This window comes from Mchenga conophoros, linkage group LG16 (genome assembly GCF_057382185.1).
Source record: "Mchenga conophoros isolate Kocher_MC1m ecotype Shallow Benthic linkage group LG16, M_conophoros_male_GT1.1, whole genome shotgun sequence".
Lineage (NCBI taxonomy): Eukaryota > Metazoa > Chordata > Actinopteri > Cichliformes > Cichlidae > Mchenga > Mchenga conophoros.
The window spans coordinates 27,620,101-27,641,538 of record NC_140541.1 but is presented as its reverse complement, the minus strand read 5'-3'; the positions used below and the strand labels follow the sequence as shown (position 1 = coordinate 27,641,538).

The 21,438-nt window shown below is 40.7% G+C and overlaps 2 protein-coding genes across 5 annotated transcripts in view; one reads left to right on the top strand and one right to left on the bottom strand.

Annotated features, from left to right (window-relative positions):
- The window catches only part of edar (ectodysplasin A receptor), a 35,496-nt gene extending 27,324 nt beyond the window's left edge, over window positions 1-8,172 (bottom strand). For both annotated transcript variants that reach the window (XM_085249840.1, XM_085249841.1), the window contains exon 1: window positions 7,964-8,172. The gene's annotated coding sequence lies outside the window, so the exon portion shown is untranslated. The remainder of the gene's footprint in view (window positions 1-7,963) is intronic.
- Window positions 8,173-15,572: 7,400 nt separating this feature from the next.
- The window catches only part of LOC146556973 (E3 ubiquitin-protein ligase SH3RF3-like), a 110,501-nt gene continuing 104,635 nt past the window's right edge, over window positions 15,573-21,438 (top strand). For 2 of the 3 annotated variants that reach the window (XM_085248570.1, XM_085248569.1), the window contains exon 1: window positions 15,574-16,293. In XM_085248570.1, coding sequence (XP_085104696.1) covers window positions 15,874-16,293 — 420 coding nt within the window. In that variant the 5' untranslated portion in view covers window positions 15,574-15,873. Of the gene's footprint in view, window positions 16,294-21,438 lie in introns of all 3 variants that reach the window. The other variant, XM_085248572.1, reaches the window with a different exon arrangement.

Genomic DNA, 21,438 nt, shown 5'->3' with positions numbered 1-21,438 from the left:
TTGTATAGTGGACTAATTACAAGTCGTGATACCATAGCTGTTGGAAGCTATGCAAGTGATTCTGTGTGTTTTTGTGTGAGGTCATGCTACACTTACTGGAGCAGAAATGACCACAAATGTGGTTCAGAGTACTTTGTCCAGTGTTTACGTGAGGATGTCCACCCTGAGAACGTGAGCAGACAGGCTGTGTGTGCAAGCTGTTAATTTATTAACTTAAGTTAGTCAGAAAATCGAGTCCTGTAGCATGTGTGTGAAATTGTAAAAAGACGTATTTTAACTTGAACCAAGACAATTTTCTAATAAGTTGTTTTTGTGATCAGGTTTTGTCAAAATAAACTAAACGGAATGAAGAGAAAACTTGAAAATGATGCCAGGTGTATTTGTGCTCTTCAACCCATCTTGTCTGCTTATACAGACTTTCTTAAAAGTGCAAATTCTCATATATGTAATTTCAATCCAACTTTACCTGTCAATGTAGCTGTCTAGTTCTTTAGATGTTAATTCCAATGAGATCATTTAGTCAGGGGATTATTATATAGTTAGAAACATAGTGCTAAAGTTTTTCATTATGTAGTACAATGAGGGGATTGTCTGACCGGTCCTAAATTCACTCTTCAGCATCAGCAAAAACTAGAAGAGTCCTACAGCAAAGCCCCAAAGAGAGTCAATGTTAGCATTATGGAGTAAGCCTGAGATTAAGTAAGGAGAAAGCAGAAAGTAAGATGAAAGACTGTGGCTAACTTCACAAGGGTCCTTGGAAAACTGACGTTTCAAGCATCTTTAGTCCCAATCACCCAGGTCAAGAGACCTGCCTGTGACCACCTGGCAACCACTGGTTGTTTGTAAAAAATCAGCATTTCCCAAGTGGTCGCTGGAAGTTGCTTGGTGAAACCGATCACCAAGAGGTATTTGGTGCTGCACTGAAGACCTCATTGTGATTGCTTTATTTGTTCGCAGACTGCCAGAGTCCCCTGTATTTTGCTTGGAAGATGCCAACTTGTCTGCAAATACAGCTCACTAAGTGGTTTAACTTTCAAGATTGCAACCCAGACTCGAAACAGACCACTGAGTTTCAAAGTAAAAGAGGCTGATGGTTAGTTAGCATGTAGGTAGTCCACCATTTGTACACCTGTTTTTAGATCTCTTATAGGCCATAAAGATTGTCTGATTGTCACTCTATATGTAATTTGTTCTCACCAGTGGTCAACCAGTGTTTTACTATGATCTTTAGTGAACCCAGTGATGATGGTAATCATCTTAAACATTGCTCTTTCCTGATGCCGGCCTCTTTCTCCTCTGTGTCACTGATTTAATTCCTTTCATTAAGCTTTTTCTGGGAAATACGCCACGTCTATTTCACTCCTTCCTTCTGTGCTCTCCTACGTCTGTATCATTAAGCAATGTTACAGATGGATTGTGTGGAAAATGGCTTTTCAGCAACAGTGTTTAACCCTGTAAAGGATATTTATTACCCTGACTTCCTGCCCCGTGAAGTATTAGGCCAATCAGTGGCCAGGGAACAAAGCCAACAAGCTAGTCAATGTAGAAAATGAAGAATTTGGTAAGAGGATGGTTTGTGGTCTCTTGAAAAGCACTTAATTTCTGATGACAATCAAATCAGCAGCAGGGTCCAGCCTTTTTTCATCTTGGGATTTCTTGGTTTTTCTAAAAGGAAAAATCTGTTTCCCATTTAGATCGTTCCTTCACTCTTCCTCCCACTTTTTCATCTAACCGACCCCTTTTCCTGTCTTAATGACATTTTTAATGATCCTTAAACACGATGTAACTTCTTGTTATACAGATGAAAGTACATGTTAAAACTAAATACCTAATAGTCATATACTTTATATAATGTTTAAGTGATGCCAAAATTAATTCTTAGTGTCATAAAAATGCAAATTTAGAAACAATTAAAGTTTTGCAAGAAAACCACAATTAGTACTAATGCATTCCTCATATTAAAAAAGAAATCAAACTATCTAATATAGCATATCCAGTATACCTGAGGAGAATTATACTTTGAACATCTATAAAAAAAAGCAATGTTGGTCTTTTTAACCAATAAACCTGCCCAACGCTGCCATAAACACATTCCTACACAATCCAACCAGGTCATAAACAAAGTTCCAAAGTTAATCAGCGTTCTCTGGAGGAGCTCTATCCCTAAACAGGCAAATGATTTGATCCCTTAACAAAGTAGGGCTCAACCTGCCAAATCCAGGCACAATTTCAAACACATGTAACACAGTCTGACTGCCTTAAACTACCTTGTTTGTCTGCATGTGCATCCAAGAAGCACAACACCTCAAACCCATCTGTTTTCTTGCAAACCTAATGGCAGCTCTATTTCAGCATCACCATCTTTAAGCCTCCGTCAGAACACAAGATGTCTTCACTTGATGTCTTTCTATAGAAGATTCCACCCATTACAACATCTGATTTCTAGTGCATTTTTTAACATGTTAAGGAAGTTTATAGTTTTAATACATTCCCACTACATTAGCCCTGAATCACAACAGACTGTATACAACTTTATACCAATTACCAACCGACAATTAGTTGTGATCAGTTAAAATGTAAACTATAGTGTTGGGATATTATGCAAGTCAATTATCAGTTTTCTTATAGGTAGTAAAACTTCAGTGGCGTGGGTTTCTAGATAAAACAGAAAGCAGAAAACCACACATTTTGTGGATTTCCCCACTATCAAGTTTCTGTAGTCTGTCATTTAAACCTCCACCATCTCCGATAAACAACCTACTTTAACAAGACTTACATAGCACAGATTTTTATTTTCACCGAAACTGGACGACTGTACGTCTTTTTATACATACGTTGTTATGTTTTGTGACAGGTTTTACACTCAAGAGGATAAATCACTGAAACGCAGTAGAATAAAGTAAAATTTCACAATGCAACCTCAAATTATAAAGAGATTAAAACGAGATTATAAGCATAAAACCCATACTGCACGAGCCTATAATTATCAGGGGGGGAAAAGAAATAAACTATTCTATTCAGTGTAACACCATGTCATTAACTGAACAGTGGCCATAATCAGCTACCTGCACTTAACAACCTGCTCGAAAAGCATAAAATCACACTTTACTCCTAAACAATGTGCAGCTTTCAAAATTAATCCAACTATGTGTTTAAAAATGAGGCCATTTTGCTGTCATTTCATATTTAGGTATCCTCAGTAATCATAAACTCACCGTCTTTCTTTTCTCCAGTGAATTATGAAGAAGGAATGTGCTGCTGGCATTTTGTCTCTTTTGAATGATTTGCAGGCAGCTGGAAAGTAAATAAAGGGGTGGTGGCAGCAGGCCTGTCACTCAAATTAGACCAACCGCTTTCACCTTCAGCTGAGTCAGGCCATCAAAAACTCAATCAAAACTTCTATTAATGGATCTCACTGACTTCTTGTACTAGTCTTTAAAAAAAAAGTTAAAGTTTAAAAGTCTTGACAAGTCTTTGAGAAAGTCAAACTCACTGAATGAAGTAGCCATCAAGACTCACTATTGGGGAACTAAATGAGCCGGAAATAAATACATCTGATTTGCAACATGATTACTGTCTTAAGTTTGATGTGAAAATAAACGCTGATTAAAGGGATTTCCAACTCTGGAGACATACCCAAACCTCAGACAACAGCTGGCTCTTGCCTCCTCACTAAATATCCATTTACTCCAATCCCACCCAACAGCATCATCCGCGCTTTTATCAATTCGAGCTGCGTTTTCACAAGAGCGTCAAAACATGCTTTGCTGCAACTTGAATTTCCACCAACAAATCAGAGTGCAATTCTACTGTGACATGGACACGCAGCAAGTGCAGTGACTCAGATATCATCTAGAGAACCGTGATTCGTGTAAACATGTGCCGCTAAGAGACGCGACGACGAGAGCCAGCTCGAAGACGGACTTGAGTCCTTGATGGTGAATAATGTCCATATTTTTTAAGCACAACAGAAACACACTTTCAATAATTTGAACGCACAAAGCGAAATGTATGTTTATATGCATGTGTGTGTGTGCATACATGTGTGATGTTTCTTCATGTCTCTTCATCTTTTGATTGGTTTAATTACAGACTTACTGTCAGCTTCCCACTCAATGCGCAGGAAAAACAAACTCTTAGGGCACATGAAAAGAAGTGGCGAATGCCTACACACACACACACACACATGCAGCACACACCTATCACAGTTCAAGTCAGTCACCGTGCTCTTTGATTCTCTGCCTGCCGGTGATCTGTCTTTCATCGTCTCCACTCCTTGATCCCTTGTTCTCTCTTTAGCTCTGCCGGTGCATAACATCTCTCTCCCTGTCTCCACGTCTGTCTCTGTTTATTTTGCATTGACTGTAGGTGGGAAGCTTAATCTTCTACCTGAAATTCCTCTGTATGTCTTATTCCTTCTCTCAATACACCTACAGTAAAGAAAAAAACAACTTTCAAAAATTAGCATAAATATGTTTTTGGGCTGTGCCCCTTAAAAAAGGTTTCACTGGCCTTTTTGCTCCTAGAAGACACTGTGCTGTAACAAAGAGTGTTAAAGAGTGTTTAATGATCAAATCAAGCTCAAATCAACAGCGGACATGCTTTTCAGTAACAGCAATGACTCATTTGATGTGATTAGCAAGAATTTAGCCACACTCATAATCAACAGAGCGAGTGCCTTTTAAAACTCTGGCTCAAAGTAGAATCAATCTGCACTGTTCATTGCTACTTCTACGATTTTAAAAAAGGAACCATATAGGTGTGCCTTCTAAAAGCGTTCAGATTTTTCAAGCGGCTGAAATTGAGGGATAATTTAAGTCTTTTGAGCCGAAGCTTGTCATGATGGATGGATGTGGTTGTGAGAGAAGGGAAATCTTCAAAGCTAAATTCCTAGTCAATCAACCCAAGACTCCAAATTTGGGAATTTAAAGATTTACATAGAGGTATTTGCAAACCATCAAAAGCACACTTTATGCCTTCATCTGCCATCACTAACAGCCCAAGGAGGGCTCATGCTATCATAGATCTTACAGCTCATATGTTCAGCTGCACAGGTGCCCAACTTAGTGCACTGATGACACGGTCCCACACAGACTCTCCACCTGCAAAATGTCTCAACAACCAAATGAGAAACACTAGATTTGGAGATGAAAGCATCCTCGATGCCCATGAATTCCTCTAATTGACAACCAGCAAAGGACAACCTATTTTAACTTCATCTTAAGGCACAAACGTTCTTGCATGTGTTTATCCGAACTTTGATTTCTAAAACCACTCTCAGCATTTTTCCATAATGTAAGACACAAAGTGCCAGATCGCTCTCTCCACAGACTCTACATGAAGGACATTGATGTAGTAGGTTACCCATACACAGGAGGAATTGTAAGTAGACACAAATTAGACCACAAACCCCAATTTGATTAAAACTTCCCTCTCTGGGGTCTACACGGAGAGGATTTAGTATTGGTTTGTTGAACTGTATTCACTGTGCATGGGGAAATAATAGCGGTGAGAATGAAACCTATGATTAGAAAAGCTTTCTTGCTTTTATGTTCCTTTGCTGGGATTATTACAAAGTATTATTGCAAAGATAAAATACAATGAAGTGGAGCTGCTACTTCTCATTTTGTTTGGGACCTCCTGGAAGCCCATGACGGAGCGCAGAAAAGAAGAACCACTGCCCTGTTTTAAGCTGTTGACCCATAATGAGTAATTAATGCCCCCCCCCCAAGAGTTTGGGAGGGTCAGTTTTTCACTACACTCTTTATCACAAAAGTATCATAAATGCCATTGGACTTATTTTATAATTTTGTCTGTAAAATTACAAAACAATTCTCATATTTTAGGATCATATGATTTAAGTCAGGTGGCATTTAATATTTGATGTATCTCTTCACACAATACACAATCATTTATTTGTGTATGTGCTTTTAAGAATCTCTGCGGACTTAAATGTACTTTTAAAAATAAAAATATTACTTGGATTTTCATTGTTTGTACTTTAAATTTACTTTGATGCTATAACGTTTTTGTGTGTGCATATTCACAGAGCTAACCTTTTTATTATACAAGGGTAGAACTAAGCTAAAGCTTAAAATCAAATTATTTATCTACTAATGGAATATATTTTAAAAGGTTTGAAAGCTGATGAACTGACACATTTATTTTACAACTAATGCAAAACTAATGCAGAAAAGTAGCAAAAAAAATTTCTAGCCTACTTTTTCGGCTCTAAAAGCAATAAATGCCTCCTTAATAAATGGAAGTATTAATTTGTGGATAAATGGGACCTAGATTTTTATGTTCTTCATATAAAGCTATAAGCAATATATTGCATATTATGCAAAATGCACAGGGTCACTGTAACTCTTACACATGTTCCCAGTGCTGTAAGTTTGGCTACAAGACTCCACCAAACAGCTGTATCATAAATTGTCCCGCTAACTAAAATAATGAGCTGAAATAACTTCACTACCATAAGTAAACTCCAAATGACGTGTTTTAGTTGAGTTTCCTCTTAGATGTGTGAAGCATTTACGAAACATTCAACCCCAGAAGGCCTCCTGAGCTCTATAAATTTCTCCATGGGGGGAAATGGTTATGCTTCCTCTATTGGAATCAGCTGTGACATCTAGCATAAATTTAAACATTAAACTTTCACAAGAAAAACACTTGCAATGATAACACGCCAAAAAAGTGAGTAAGTAAACAAATTTCCCATTCACTTCAGCCTAGTATAGGATGATCATGACTACAGGCGCTGGCTTTGTTAGTTTTTCTACCTTCATCCCTTTAATCCTCAGAAACCATATTAACTTCTTTTGAAGATGAGTTACAATCCCTCCTGTTTCTTCTCTGTGTATCCTTTGCCTTTCTACATGAAAGATTCAGTGGCAGAAGAGATGTCTGAACCGGGGGCTGCAGGGGAGAGAGAGAGAGAGAGTGAGAGTGAGGGGAAGAGAGAGTCAGGGCAAGAGACACAGAGACAGAGAGAGAGGGGGGATCGAGACGGATTGATTTCCACCTCCAGCAGCTTCAGTTCAAAGCCAGCCAGCAGACTTCAGAGGCTCGGCAGGACCCGGCATGTCCCCAGCCGGGCCGAGCTGCCTGTCTGCGGGCAGGAGTTCCCCTGGGGGGCCCGGGGCCCGGGACAGTCAGGCGGCACCAGAAAAACAATTACGCAGACAGACGAGAAAGTTGTGCGAGGTCACAAACGCGCACTACCTCAAGTGTCACAGGAAAAATAACGCCGTGCACTGTAAGTATGACGTGGCTTGTTATTCATAGAAGCTCTAAAATGATTGACTGAGACGAAATTAATAATAGAAATCGCTATCCGTTTTTCAAATCAAAGTAATCAGCACAGTGCTTAATCCAATTCATTATCAACCATTCATCACGAACCAACTGAGGTCGGAAATGTGAGAAATGGAAAAACAATCAAATTTTTCTACCACCTTAGGCTAAAACCTTTGCATCAACACGTACAGTGAGCTACCTCTAACATGCTCCACAATCATCTAGCTATATGCTTGTCACACACTCACTGTTAGAAAATGTATTTCTTGAAGCTGTCATTCCTGCAAATCATAACATTGAAAATGTTTTCATTCAGCCGTGTTCACTATAAACAAAACTATTTATTACTAGATAATTATGCCTTGCGCCAAAAATCATCCTGTCAAGTGTTTATATGAAAGCAGAAAGATTTTTTTGTGCGCTGTTGTTTTAAGTCACTTCTGAAAAGGAATTGCCGGTGTGATAATATGCCATGGTCCACTGATTCTTTATCATTTCCCGTAAAACAAAATAAAAGCAACAATTCGTGCATTTCCCCTTTGAGTGAAAATTACAGTGAAGCACATGTCTGCTTGGCATAAAAAAGTGCTGCTCAGGAATTTCCCCGAGTGTTGCAGCAATCCGTCCTTGCATTCCTGAGAGCGGAGCTGATCACTCTTCTTACCTGGAGCTCAGGAGCGGGGCGCACTGGTTTGGTTTCTCCCCTGCGCTACCGGCTAAGCTGCCCGATGATCAGTCCCGGTAATTGGTGATCAATCTCGAGCGTGGAGCCGGGTGAGCATCGCCGAGGGACTGACTCGCTGTCTAAGAGTTTTTACTCCGCAAAGTCAAATTGTGCCCCAGCCTCTGCGCCGCTGCTTGTCGGTGCGTCTCCAGGCTCCTCCTTGATAAGAAAAAAGTGAGAAGTTTTCTCCCCGCCCTGGATAAGAAACGGATTAACGTGGCCCAGGTAGACTATGTTTTTCAGTCGGGGCAATTAATGTGCTACAGGCTACAACTCGACTCTGCCATCTAGCGTTCATAAGACCACAGTGGCATGACTATAGTCTTAAACAAGTCTATGGTCGTCATGAGGGTAACAAGAAGCTCAGTAATAGTTTGCACTTACACGAAAGTACTGAAAGTCTAATTAGTAACAGAATAAGGTCACTAAAGGTCACTTTGTGTACATTTAATAATTCATAAAAATGTCACCACAACTACCACATCCACCTCTGTGACCTCAGCTACTTCATTTCACTTCACTTGGCATGGTGTGAGATGATGCAAGTTGTTTATTTTTGTTTTTATTTTGAAGTGGCAAAGTTGAACATGCTAATATTTTCATTCAAAGTCACCAAGATGGACACGATTAGAAATGAGTACGTCTGAGCGAGAGATCAGATTTGGAGACAAAGAGGGAAGGCTGAGATGGTTTGAAGATGTGCTGAGGAAGGATCGTGGATAGACTGGACGTTGAAAGACGTAGAAGATGGAGCTGCTGAGGCAGAAGAAAAAGAGGAAGGCCTCAGAGAAGGTTCATGGATGTAGTAATGGAGGATACGGAGGGGATTGGTGTGACAGAAGAGGATGCTCAGGATAGGGTGAGATGGAGGTAGATGATCCGCTGTGGTGAACCCTAAAGAGAGCAGCTGAAACAAGAAGGCTAAACAGTGAAGGAATAACAACAGAACATCAAACGACACATTAAACAATAAATGATAACCACAGTATTGCTACTGTAGATGGATAAACAAAAGTTGCACATTAAGACTGAAAATATACAATTAAACTTCTTCATATAAACACCCTGCAAATACCCCACCGCCACAAACACACACACACACACACACATACACACACACACGCACACACAAGACATAGGTTGAGTGTGTCTGTGATGTAGCTAACTGGTGCCTGATGTCTGAGTTGGAATAAAGCTTCGACTTTAGTCTTCTTCTCCTCCTCCTCCTCTTCCTTTCCGCTCCTTCTCCTTTTCTCAGCCACAGGAAGAATGAGATAAAAGACGGGCTTTGAAAACACTGGGAGGCCTGTAATTACTTACTCTTCATCTCGGTGTCCGTCTATCTGTCTCTGCCTTCGTCTTTCATGTCTTTTTTGTTTTTCTTTTATTTGGTCACTTTCTGTTTTTCCCCCCACTTTCTTTGCCCTCTTTTCATCGTCTTCTTCCTTCTCCATCCTCTTCTCTCTTTCTCTCTCTTTTTCTGTCATCCTCGCTCCTCTTTTGGAGCCTCATTGATGTCTGTCCAGGGCTTCCTGACTGAAACGGAGGATGAGAGGAGAAGAGATTAGATGAGAGGAGGGGATAAAGAGAGGATGAGGAGGGGATAACAAGAAAAGTGATGAATTCTGCTGAGAGAACGATGGCTGCTCTGTCACACACCGGACAAAAACACATATTAAGCAAAACCTGTATTTACTGCAGTAGATGGTGGAGCACACTTTAGTTTAGATAATATGACATAGATGATGAAAGAGATGCTTTAATGAGACAAGCTGGGACAGATGAACCATAATGCAATGAAAAGAAACAGAAGCAGATGTCATGAGATAAAGGATTTTTTTTTGTTATGTAATTTTCTAAATAGACCATGCAATTTATCTAATACGTCTTATATGTGGAAAATGTAGTGCATCTTATAATGAAAAGCAAGGTTTCAAATGAATGAAGCCTTAGTTATCATGCTCTAATGGCTCCTCTGGTCTGCATTCGAATCAAGACAATATCCTTATTTCCGCCTGCTAAATGTGAACTATGTAGTTCAACAGGATGTATTTGAAAAACACAAATCTTCCTGACATTATGTGAAAAAGTATTTAAAAAAGATCTCAGAAAGCAACACATCATGACATGATCTAAAGAAACTCAAGAACAGATGAAGAAGAAAGTCATTTAGATCTTTCAATCCATGGTTGCAATGCCATTTCTAAGGTTTTGGTTCTCTAGTAAACAACAGTAAAAACCATTATCCACAAATGGTGAATCTTTCCAGTAGTGGCCGGTCTGCCCAAATTACTCCAAGAGTGGTGCACTGATGACTCATCCAGATCACAACAAATTCAATAACAAGATCTAAAGTACCTCAGGCCTCACTTGTTTCAGTTAAGGTCAGTGTTAATGATTCACCAATAGCAAAGAGACTGGGTCATTCATGGGAGCGTCCTGAGGTGAAAACTAGTGCTGACTAAAAAGGACCTGAAGCAGCAAAGCATAAGAAGAACATGCTCTCTACCAAAACAGTTAATGCCCTGAAGCTCAAGTTATTCAGCAGAACAATAGTACAAAACACACCAACAAGTCCACTCAAAAAACAAATCTTTTGCATGAGTTTTGGATCGGCCTAATCAAAGTCCAGACTAAGATCCAATTGTGTTGCTTTGGCGTGTCCTTAAACAGGCCATTCATGCTTGAAAACCCTCCAATGTGGCTGAATTAAAACAATTCTGAAAAGAAGAGTGAGCCAAAATTCCTCCACAGTGATGTGAAAGACTCATTGTCAGTTTTCGCAAATGCTTGAGTGCACTTCTTGCTGGCACAACCGGTTATGTTTTAGCAGGCAAATACATTTTCACACAGGGCCAGGTAGGTTTGGATAACCTTTTCCCCTTAATAAATGAAATCATCATTGAAAAACTGCATTTTGTATTTAATCCGTTTATCTTTGTCTAATATTAAAATGTGTTTGATCGTTTGAAGCATGTGACAAAGATGCAAAAAAAAAATAAAAATAGACAGCTCTGATAATTTTTTCTCCTTTTAATAATACATGGCATGAATGATATGTGATTGTTATTTATTCACTTCATGTTTTTTTCTCATTTATTTTTTGGGGTCTGTCTTTATAAAATATGCTAAACAAGTTAGGTTTACAGCTACCACTACTTGATGAACAAATCTAATCATTGGCAGAATATATTTAGGCTCTACAAAGTCTTAAAATGCATTGATGTAGGACATCTCAGTTTCAAAGAATCACAAGAGCACAGCATCTGTCACAGAATGCCTACCCTGTTTATAACCCAGCTAAGCTCCAATCAAAGCACTGTAGCTCTGAGAAGACAGAAGTCAGCGGAAGCCTAATTTGTTTGGTATATTGAATTAGGATGACTTCAGTTTACCACCAAAACACACTTCTCATGCCTTTTATAAGGCTTAAATGTCCAAAAAGCGAAACAATATTTTAAAAAATCCATAGATGAGTGCAATATTTAAAAGACAGAATAAAAATGCAACCACTGATCTCTTCTGATTCATATTAATAACCACAACCACAAATTATACAGGCTTTCCACTTGATCTCAGGGTTACTGTGTAAATGGAATCATGTTTCAATATTATTATGAGTAGTCAGAGTCCACAGAAAATAAAAAAATAACTTTGTATGTGTCACATCGCAGGTAGACAACACCTCTTGAGCATTGTACTTTTTGTTACACATTAAAAAAGGTGTGGAATGCGCACGCTGTACTACTGAAACTGCCTACAACAGACTCTATGACCTTGCCATTACCCCTGGAAGTCTTTCAGTGAGAACACACACACTCTTCAGTGAGGAAGCAAGAGCCGGTTGCCATGGTAACTGTCGTGTCAGCTAACCTACTTTTGCATGAAGGAAAGTCATTGGCGGCTGAGAGAGAGGTGTATGGTATAGGTTCATGGTAAAGATCCACCCATTTACACATATACACTCACACGCGTCCACACATATACGCACAGTAAATGTTTATTATATTTTTATACCTAAAGCAAACAAGATTTAATCTTTCTTCAGTTTAGTCCGATGAAATTAGAACTGATAAAGATGAAGATAACATAGGATTCTGTGAAACTTTGGTGAACTAGATTTGTGCAGAAGTAAACAGCTGTCAGAAAAGCAGCAGGAGGAATGTGAATATAAATGAAGCTGAAGTGAGGTCAGCACAAATCAGGTTTATTTTCATGGCTCATCACGGCAAGAATTTCCCAGAGGACAATATCCAATTGCAAAATAACTACACTGCAGTAATAAAAACAATAAGTCATTTATTTATTTTAAGAATAAAGTGAAACATTGCAGCGCACTATGCAGTAAAATTGAATAGAGAGCACAAAATACACGAAGAAATCACTCACAAGGCTGACTGTAACTTATTTTGCAAAGCACTGAGCAATCTGCCATTTTCAGACGCTCATTCCTTGGGAAATGTAAAGAAAATTCAAATAAACCCAACACAAATGTACATATAATTTACCTTACATGCAATGCACTATTGTACTAACTGATTGCATGAAAAATAACACTTTTTTTGCATAATCTTTTAGCTCATCATTACAGTATCTAATAGAGAGCATTAACATGCAAAACAACAGCATGTGCACTGCAGCAGAGAAGCACGTGGAGTGCATGTGTGTTCATGCTTTGCAACATTGTTAGACTCTGTAATTTCTCTGAGAATTGACTAGCCCCTTATATTACCAGAAAGCTAGTTATCATTCTTAATTGACACGTGTGCTGGTTAAACAGCATCCAGCTTTTGTCTATTATTGACAGCAGTGCATCCTACAGGGAGCCCTGACGATCCTGCTTAAATGGATTGAGGGGATTTTCATCCAATAATCATTTATGTTCACTTCTCTCTGTAGTTCCCCTCTAATTCTGAATCATTGGCTGTGAAGAATTGTATTAAGCAGATGAAAGACACTGGGCATAAGACAGGAGTGAGTATGATAACGAGAGGGGAGGGAGACAGGATGAATTTTGGTTCACTGCCAGCACTCGTGGGCTGCTGCACTAGTGAGGTATTGAGAATCAGGGCTTGATAACAACAACATACATGTGTTTTAGCAGCTGAGTTGCATTGGATTGCTCCGTGGCTATAGACATACAAATACACCTTAGGAAATGGGAGGCCTCTGTAGATAAATGGCAAGTGGAGCTCTGTGTCACAGAGAATTTTTTTTTAAATAACCCCATTACTGGCATAAAAAACAAGCCCTTGATTTCAGTCTTTTTCTAGTTAGCTGTAGAAGCTTCTTTTCCAGCTCCTTTAATATAGCCTTTACTGTGCTGTGCAGTTTTTATCTGTTTAGCTCTACACCATTCATTACCAAACACATGGACTCCAGTAAGAGTGCTTTTTTAAATCAGTATGCTTCATTACATTATTTTAACTGTGCTTCTCTGCTCTGAAATCTTCTTCAGTGTTTAAAACTTTGTACAGAATGCGTAAGTGTATTTTAACAGCCCGATACTGTCATAAAAACGAACAAAAAATCTGCAATACTGTGTCACAAACAGACACACTCACACACACACACACACACACACACACATACACTCCTTATTTCTTATTGTATCCCTAAGCTGTACACCCTCTTCTTTTCATCGTGGGTGGTAAAGAGTGGGTTCACCCTGCAACCAGGAAGGCGTCACTTTAGTCACACAGACATAGACACTCGCAAACACACAAATGAGCACAGACACACACAGTGGTCTTAATCACTCCCTGCCTCTCCTGAATGTGAGAGCAGAGCAAGTCTGAACAGGTGGACGAGCTGAGAAAGACTATGGCTGAGAAACAGACCACATGGTCATGTTATCGTCACTTCGCAGAGAGTTTAATTGACTTGTACAGAAATTTGCTGTGGATTTGTCTTGGTGACATTAACAATACTAGCCAAACTTAACTTAAACATAACTTTAAACTAAAGCCAGTGTACTGATTTAGCTTACATGATGTAGATTTGTAATGCGATTTGGCTAATGAGTAATACATGGACCCCCCCAACACACACGCACACATACATACACACATTTCCTTGTCCTTTGTCTATTTTGTGCTCATTATATAGCATATGCCAGGAATAGGTCAGTGGAAATGTTACAGATTTCTTTCCCTGTATCTTTAAATAAAGGTCATGTCATTTCATAGGAAATGGCATTGTAATCATCTTACCATGTTTCTAATGTAGTGCTGTCAAAAATGTTATCTGTAAATAGAATCCTGGAATTATTCAGTGACATTCCCTTTTACAATTTGCAATGAAACTAATGATAATGAGGTTTTGCATTATAACCATCTATTGATACCATTCATTTTTCACTTGCTTATCCAGTTGGCTGCAGCCTATCCCAGCTATCATAGGGCGAAAGGCAGGGTATACCCTGGACAGGTCGCCAGTGTATTGCAAGGCTAACACGGAGAGTCGGAAAACAAGCATAAGAAGAACATGCAAAGTCCACAAAGAAAGGCTCTGGATGGCTGGTGGATTTGAACCCAGGACCTTCTCATTGCGCTAACCAAGTAGTTTATAATGAGGCAATTAGCTGCCCATTGTCATATGAGCTAGGCTCTGTATGTCCCCAGCCTGAATGAGCCTGAATTTGATAAGCTGTTAAAAGGATGGATGGATCGTAACCACGGTTCTTAAAGTGTTGTCCGTAGAATAATTGCCACTTCTGAACAAATGTGCAAGCACGGCAAGGAAAGAAGGCACTACTATGTAATTAATCCAAAAATTGTGTCATACTATAACTACTGAGCGGCCATCACTCCTGTTTTAAATAATCTATTCTACCTATGATAGCAGACCACACTTTCCTTATATTAAAAATGATTAATAATGCGCGATGTATACGTTATTCCCCTGCGCCCCAGTTGTACATTGCCTCCGTAAATTGACACTGTGTCACGAAAACTTTGAGAATCTCTGACTAATTGATTTAAATTAAAAAGTCACAGGAAACGACCGCCAGGCGTCGCCACAAACCACCCTCTCCCATTCCCTCAACCATCAGCTGGATGTTGTTACTGAGGTAATCAAAATGATGTCTTCTCCTGTCAGGTAGGCATCACACAAAAAGACAGCATAGAGACTGAGATCAAGCCCGCGCCCTGTTGGTCGCATTTGAACAGAAAGGGGAACAAAATCGAGAAAAAGCGTCCAGGAATCAACTTTTGTATCTCTGGATGCTGCGAGCTGTGAGGATTTGGAGAATCAAAAACTAGGAATGAATTGTTTATGACGGGTATAAGAAGGTGAGATGACAAAGAACCTTTCGGCCTTTCAAGGAGCGATACCAGCTTCCTTCTTAACCAGTTGGAGTGAAGGTGTGAGGAGTGAGAGAGCGGGCTGCTGGTAATTACCGAGGGGGGCTGTGGAGCCGCCTGCATGCCTGTGGTGGTTCTGAGGTGTAAGGTCTCTCTCTCTCTCCCTCTCGCGCTCTCTCAGTCTTTATCAATCTGTCTTTGGTGCGTGAGCGCGCACCGCAATTGTGATCGGCGCGCGGATGATGATGATGAGAGCGTGACCTCACCGCTTTCCGCAAAGCTGCTGGAGAGCGGGGGAGACACACGGAGAGCGGAGCGAACAACATAAACACGCCGAGGGAGACAGCGAGAGAGAGGCGCGGAACAGCGGAGAACATTCACAACTCAGCGGGGAACCGCTCGGCACGAGGGAACACCGTCGTCGTAGGGCGTCCGTGGACTGCTTCCCAGTCAGTCCGCCTCCCAGAATGTTCTGTGCCCCCGGTTCTTTTCTACGGTACACGAAACAGTCGCCGCGGCGTCCCCACGGACACTGAAGCCCAGATGCTCACCCTCTCCGCCGACATGGACGAGTCCTCGTCACTGCTGGATCTGCTGGAGTGTTCGGTGTGCCTGGAGCGCCTGGACACCACGGCTAAGGTGCTACCGTGCCAGCACACCTTCTGCCGCCGCTGCCTGGAGAACATTGTCAGCTCCCGGAACGAGCTCCGCTGCCCGGAGTGCCGCATCCTGGTGGACTGCGGGGTGGACGACCTGCCCGCTAACATCCTCCTGGTTCGCCTCCTGGATGGTATCAAGCAGCGGCCCCAGCGAGGAAGCGGAGGAGGAGGGGGAGTAGGAGCGGGAGGCAGGCAGTCCCTAGCCGGGGGCTCGCTGCAGGGGTACGCAGCCGGGATATCCGCCTCTCCTCCGGGCACAGCGATCAGGGAGCTTCCCGTGGCCACCAGGAGCTCTCCTGTTAAGGTTAGTCACTTTCCCCCCAATTGTGCACGATGTGGATGACGACACCTAACATCCAACACTTTCGAAAATACGTAATTTTGTAAAAAGTTAGTTGGTTTTCATTTTGCAATACGTAACGCACAACTTTAAGGTTGTTTGCACGGCACTCTGTACCGTACTGAGAAAAGTACGGGCGTTCTTTCTCACGCTTTTAATTACTGGAACTGTAGATCAGCGTGCTCATCATCCGCCTGCTCAGATATTCAGGTGCTGTGTAGTTAGATGCAAACATTCCAATTATATCCTGATTATATAAACTGTGATTTCATGCATCGGTCATACTTCTGGTCATGAGTTGAATGAAGGGAGGAAAAAAAACTTGGAATAAGACTCCAAGTCATGGAATACATTGATCGAGAGAATGAGAACATTTCTTTCCAATGTTCATAATATGTAACTGAATGGAAAAGGAGAAATGCGTTGCTGTGGTTTTCCCATACTGTTACAAAGACAGAGATGTGTAGTGACTCATTTATAATCTCTCTTGTGTTACCTAATTAAACTGAACTGAGTTTGCAAAGCAAGAGGGGAGGCAAACGTGAAGACAGATGGAAGAGGATGGGGTCACTGGTCAGTGTTACAGTTGCCATACTTCTGGTAATGTCCAGCCGCCCACAGGCTGCAGCATTCTGAGGTTTTATTACTCACACTCAATGGGAGTAGATCTGAGAGCTTTGTTTACTTCAGTGCAGCCAGCATTGTCTTATGGCTGTAACTTGTTAAAGAATATGTCAGTTAAGCAGTAAAATGTGAGACAATCTGCACTTAGCTGCAAAAATATTGACATTTTGCTGGAATTTTCACCTGGGGTCTAAAATCTGGAAAAGCTTATGGTTTGCGGTTTGATAGAAATGCTCAGGGTTTTTCTTTTTGTTTGTTTTTGTTGTTTTTGCTTTACTGAATTCAGAAGTACCAGAATTGTGTGGTTAAACATCCTGCAATTAAACAATTTAAATGTTTGTACAAATAGCTAAAGTGCTTTAAGATGTTTTTCAAGACTCGAATTTCAGTTGTAAACGCATACTGACAGTGAAATCAGAAAATTCAACAGCTAATGGAAAAGACTGGCTAAAAATCATAAATGTGGTAAGGTGTCAGAAGGATCTTTGAAAAATAATTTGCGACATGTTACAAAATTTATTGTGGACATATTGTGTGTGTGTGTGTTGGTTTTCTGATAAGAACAATGAGATTTCTTAGAGCTGGAGTTTCCGTCATGAATTTAGTGAGGACCTGAGTAAGAAAGATGGTAAATGGCCTGCATGTATAGCGCTTTACTCAGTCCTTAAGGACCCCAAAGCACTTCACACTACATTCAGTCATTCATCCATTCGTGATGGCAAGCTACATTGTAGTCACAGCTGCCCTGGGGCGCACTGACAGAGGCGAGGCTGTCCGACACTGGCGCCACCGGGCCCTCTGACCACCACCAGTAGGCAAACATGGGGTTAGTATCTTGCCCAAGGATATTTGGCATGCAGCCAGGAGGCAGCCTGGGATCGAACCACCGACCTTCTGATTAGTGGCTGACCTGCTCTGCCACCTGAGCTACAGCCACCCCAAATGCAGATGCAAACAATGTTCAAGCAACTTAAAAACATTCCTGTCAGGTCTCACACCATATTCAGTGCTTGAGTTTTCTCACATTAGCTAGGCATTGTTTGAAGATGTGGAGCGCTTGAGGTGGTGAACAGAAATCCAGACCCTCAGTGACATTTCTGCCAGCACTTAAGCCTTTATTTCACTTTGCTTGTTAAACTTTAAGGGGCCTACAGGCAATTTTGGAGCTTGGAACAGCAAAAGCGACATGTGGTGATATAAGCTCTCATATTTTTAATAGTTTTATATAGAAAGTGTAGAAAGGATATTGAACTGTTAGTTTTAAAAAAGTTTTTGGACAATTGCTCTGGAGCACAAAGTGACATCTTGATTTGCAGTTTGCACCGGAAATAATGGTATCCAGAAAATATTTTATATTTGCTGTATTTCTAATATTTAGGGTTGCTGTAGCTCAGGAGGTGACTTTACCTCCTGAGCTATGCTGGTTCAATGCACTGCCAATCCACCACCTGCTTCATCCCCAACCGGTTGCGGAAGGTGGCCGCCCCTCCCTGAGCCTGGTTCTGCCTGAGGTTTCTTCCTATTTAAAGGGAATTTTTCCTTCTCACTGTCGCCTAATGCTTGCTCAAAGAGGGTAGCTTGACTGTGGGGGGTTTCTCTCTATTATTGTAGGGTCTTTACCTTACAACCCCTTGAAGCTATTATTGTTGTTGTGATTATGCACTATATGAATAAAACAGATTTTGGAATTTAATTGAATTCGATCCCTGGCTGCTCCCGCCTGCATGCCGAAGTATCCTGGGTCTAGATGCTGAACTCCAAGTTGTTCTCTGATGTGTTCATTGGAGTGTGAATGCAAGATAGAAAGCACTAGAAAAAGTGCTTATATGAATAGGTGTGAATGGGTGAATGAGGGATGTTGTATAAAGCGCTGTGAGTAGAAATAAGAACCATATAAGAACCAGTCCAGTTACCATTTACTTGTAAATATACATGATTTATTGAGTAATCAAGTAATCAGCAGATCACTTCAGCCGTACTAACATGGATTTCAGAAGCTGTTGTCCGAAGCAGCCACATACATGCACAGTGGACGCTTACTACTTAATTGTGGCCAGTCTGTGCTTGTTTTAGGGCCCCATGGGAGAGGACTCCACTGTGGACCAAGCTTTTATTGGTCAGTGAACACACAAACAGTCACCCGCTAGTACACGTGCACACACCTATAACCCATTAACGCCCCCCCGCAATCCCACTGCAGTCACTTTGTCCAAGTCTCATCCAGGCTCTCCTGGGACCAAGGCTTGGTGATGAAAGTGTGAATTAATCTCCTCTAACAGTGGTGTGTGTGTGTGTGTGTGCGTGTGCATTTGGATGCACACACCTCAACATATAAACAGCAGGGGTATCGCAAAAGGATTTAATTCTCTCTTTGAGTGACACACTTGTGCAGCACTACCTCACAAACACACATGGTCACAGAGGGAGTCAAACAGGTGAAACAGAGCACTCTACATCATGTATTTGGGGTTGTAGATTAGAATGAATGTGTTGCTATGGAAAAGGAAGAAGAGGCAGGCATGCTGAGTCAGCAGTGAGATCTGCAATTCCCCCGCTCTTTGTGCTCCTTGAGCCTCTGTTGCCGACTTCGTGCTTTGACCAGTTAAAGTCTATCAAGACCGATAAAGTCTATTTTGCCAATCAGAAAGAGAGATTACAATCCCCATCTATAACAGTGTCAAAAAATAGCTCTTTCACATTGTTTTTACAGGGATATTCAAACCTTTACAGCGTTATTTCCTCTGCTCAAACATCTTTTTGGGGGTCAAACATTCAATTGCTGTGTTGCTCTTAACTTGAAAGGAGAAATTTGGAGCCTATTTGCATTTTTAATACATCTTAAGTAGTCCCTCAGTCGTTGTGATGAACATCAGCTGTTGCATTTGTGTGCTCATTGTTTTTCTTTTTTTGTTTTGCTTTGAATAGCACAAGATTTTTATAGTAAATCAATTTTAGTATATTTAGTCTCTTTCAATCTTGGCAGCATGGTGTTGTTGTTCCCTCACAACAAAATCCACCTTTCTCTGTGTGTATGTTTCTCCTTGTGTCTGCATGGGTTCTCTCCAGGTGCTCTGGCTTTGTCCCGCAGTTCAAAGACATGTGGTTAGTGGGGTTAGATTAACTGGTGATTCTAAATTGCCCATACGTGTTAGTGGTTGTTGGTCTCTCTGTGCTGTGTGACAGACTGGTGACCTATTCAGGGTGTGCTCCGCCTTTTGCCCTATGGCAGCCAGGATCGGTTCCAGCTCCTCCCCTGAGACTTTGAATTGGATAAGCGGAAGAGAGTGGATCTCTGTCAATCAACTAAATTATGTTAAGTCTTATTAAAGCACAATAATACTCAGACTCAGTTATGGCACCTGTCTTTTATTATCAGTTCTCATACTGACTGCAGCGTTGTTCTCAATTTTCAGTTCTCTTGTTTTAGTCCTGTTTAGCATGTGTTTTAGCTAGATTTCCAGAAAATGTGTCACTGTATGTACGTTAAATTTCAGTCCAGTTGTAGATAGCCCAAAGGAAGCATGGTTGTACACTGATTAGCCCTGCCACATCATAGCAAGAGTGTTCCTGGTTTGAACCCACTGGGGCCATTCTGTGTAAAGTTTGTTATACAGAAAAAAAATCATTTATCAAGTTTTAGGTGTAAAACTAAAACCAATTTCTTGGGAAAATGGGGGGAAAAATGCCGGCATATTTATGGTCACGTTTTTCTCATGGCACAGAGTGAATCAGATCTTATTTTTGAATGTGGTCAATGTCATTACAGAAACCTATTTGATACAGAGCTTTTTGCATTGGTTTGATCAGAAATGTCTTCACTTGCTAAGTCTGAAGAGAGACAAATAAGACGTCTGCACTCTGAAGCATTAGAATGCTATCATCAGGACCTGATGATGACACTGAAGGATGACTCGCACAGATTCATGAATTTTTAGTGGCTTTCTTCTGGCAGGTTGGCCTTGGTAGGAATATGTCCTTTTAGAGTGGATTGTTTTTTGAGAGTTAGGGGTTTATGGATTATTTGGGCTCTCTTTTATACTTCAGTGACTTACCCAGACTCCTGTTTGGTATTCAGTTCGTCTGCTCATCCATCTGTCAGTGATAGATTTTGTCTTAGAAGAGATTAATTTTGGATCGCTATGCACAGTATAAAACATTCGAAGTTCTCAATCATTTTGATGTGATCACGAATCAAGAATATTCTTCGGAATTATATTCTGGTCATTTACAGATAATTATGATGTACCTGAGCATCAACAGTCAAAATTCAGAGCTAAACTGATCTATCAAATATCTGTTCAAGCAAACTGCTGCATATCGTCACACTGAAAGTAATTTGTTGGGCTGCCCCAGAATAGTTTCACTGTGATTTACCATGGACTGTCAAAGTCTCTAAGAGTATAAAGAAGGGTTCCTTCATTAGGTGATCGTGAGCATTGTCTAACCTATCAGTCCAAAATTGCTTGTAGCTGTTTAATTAGTTCA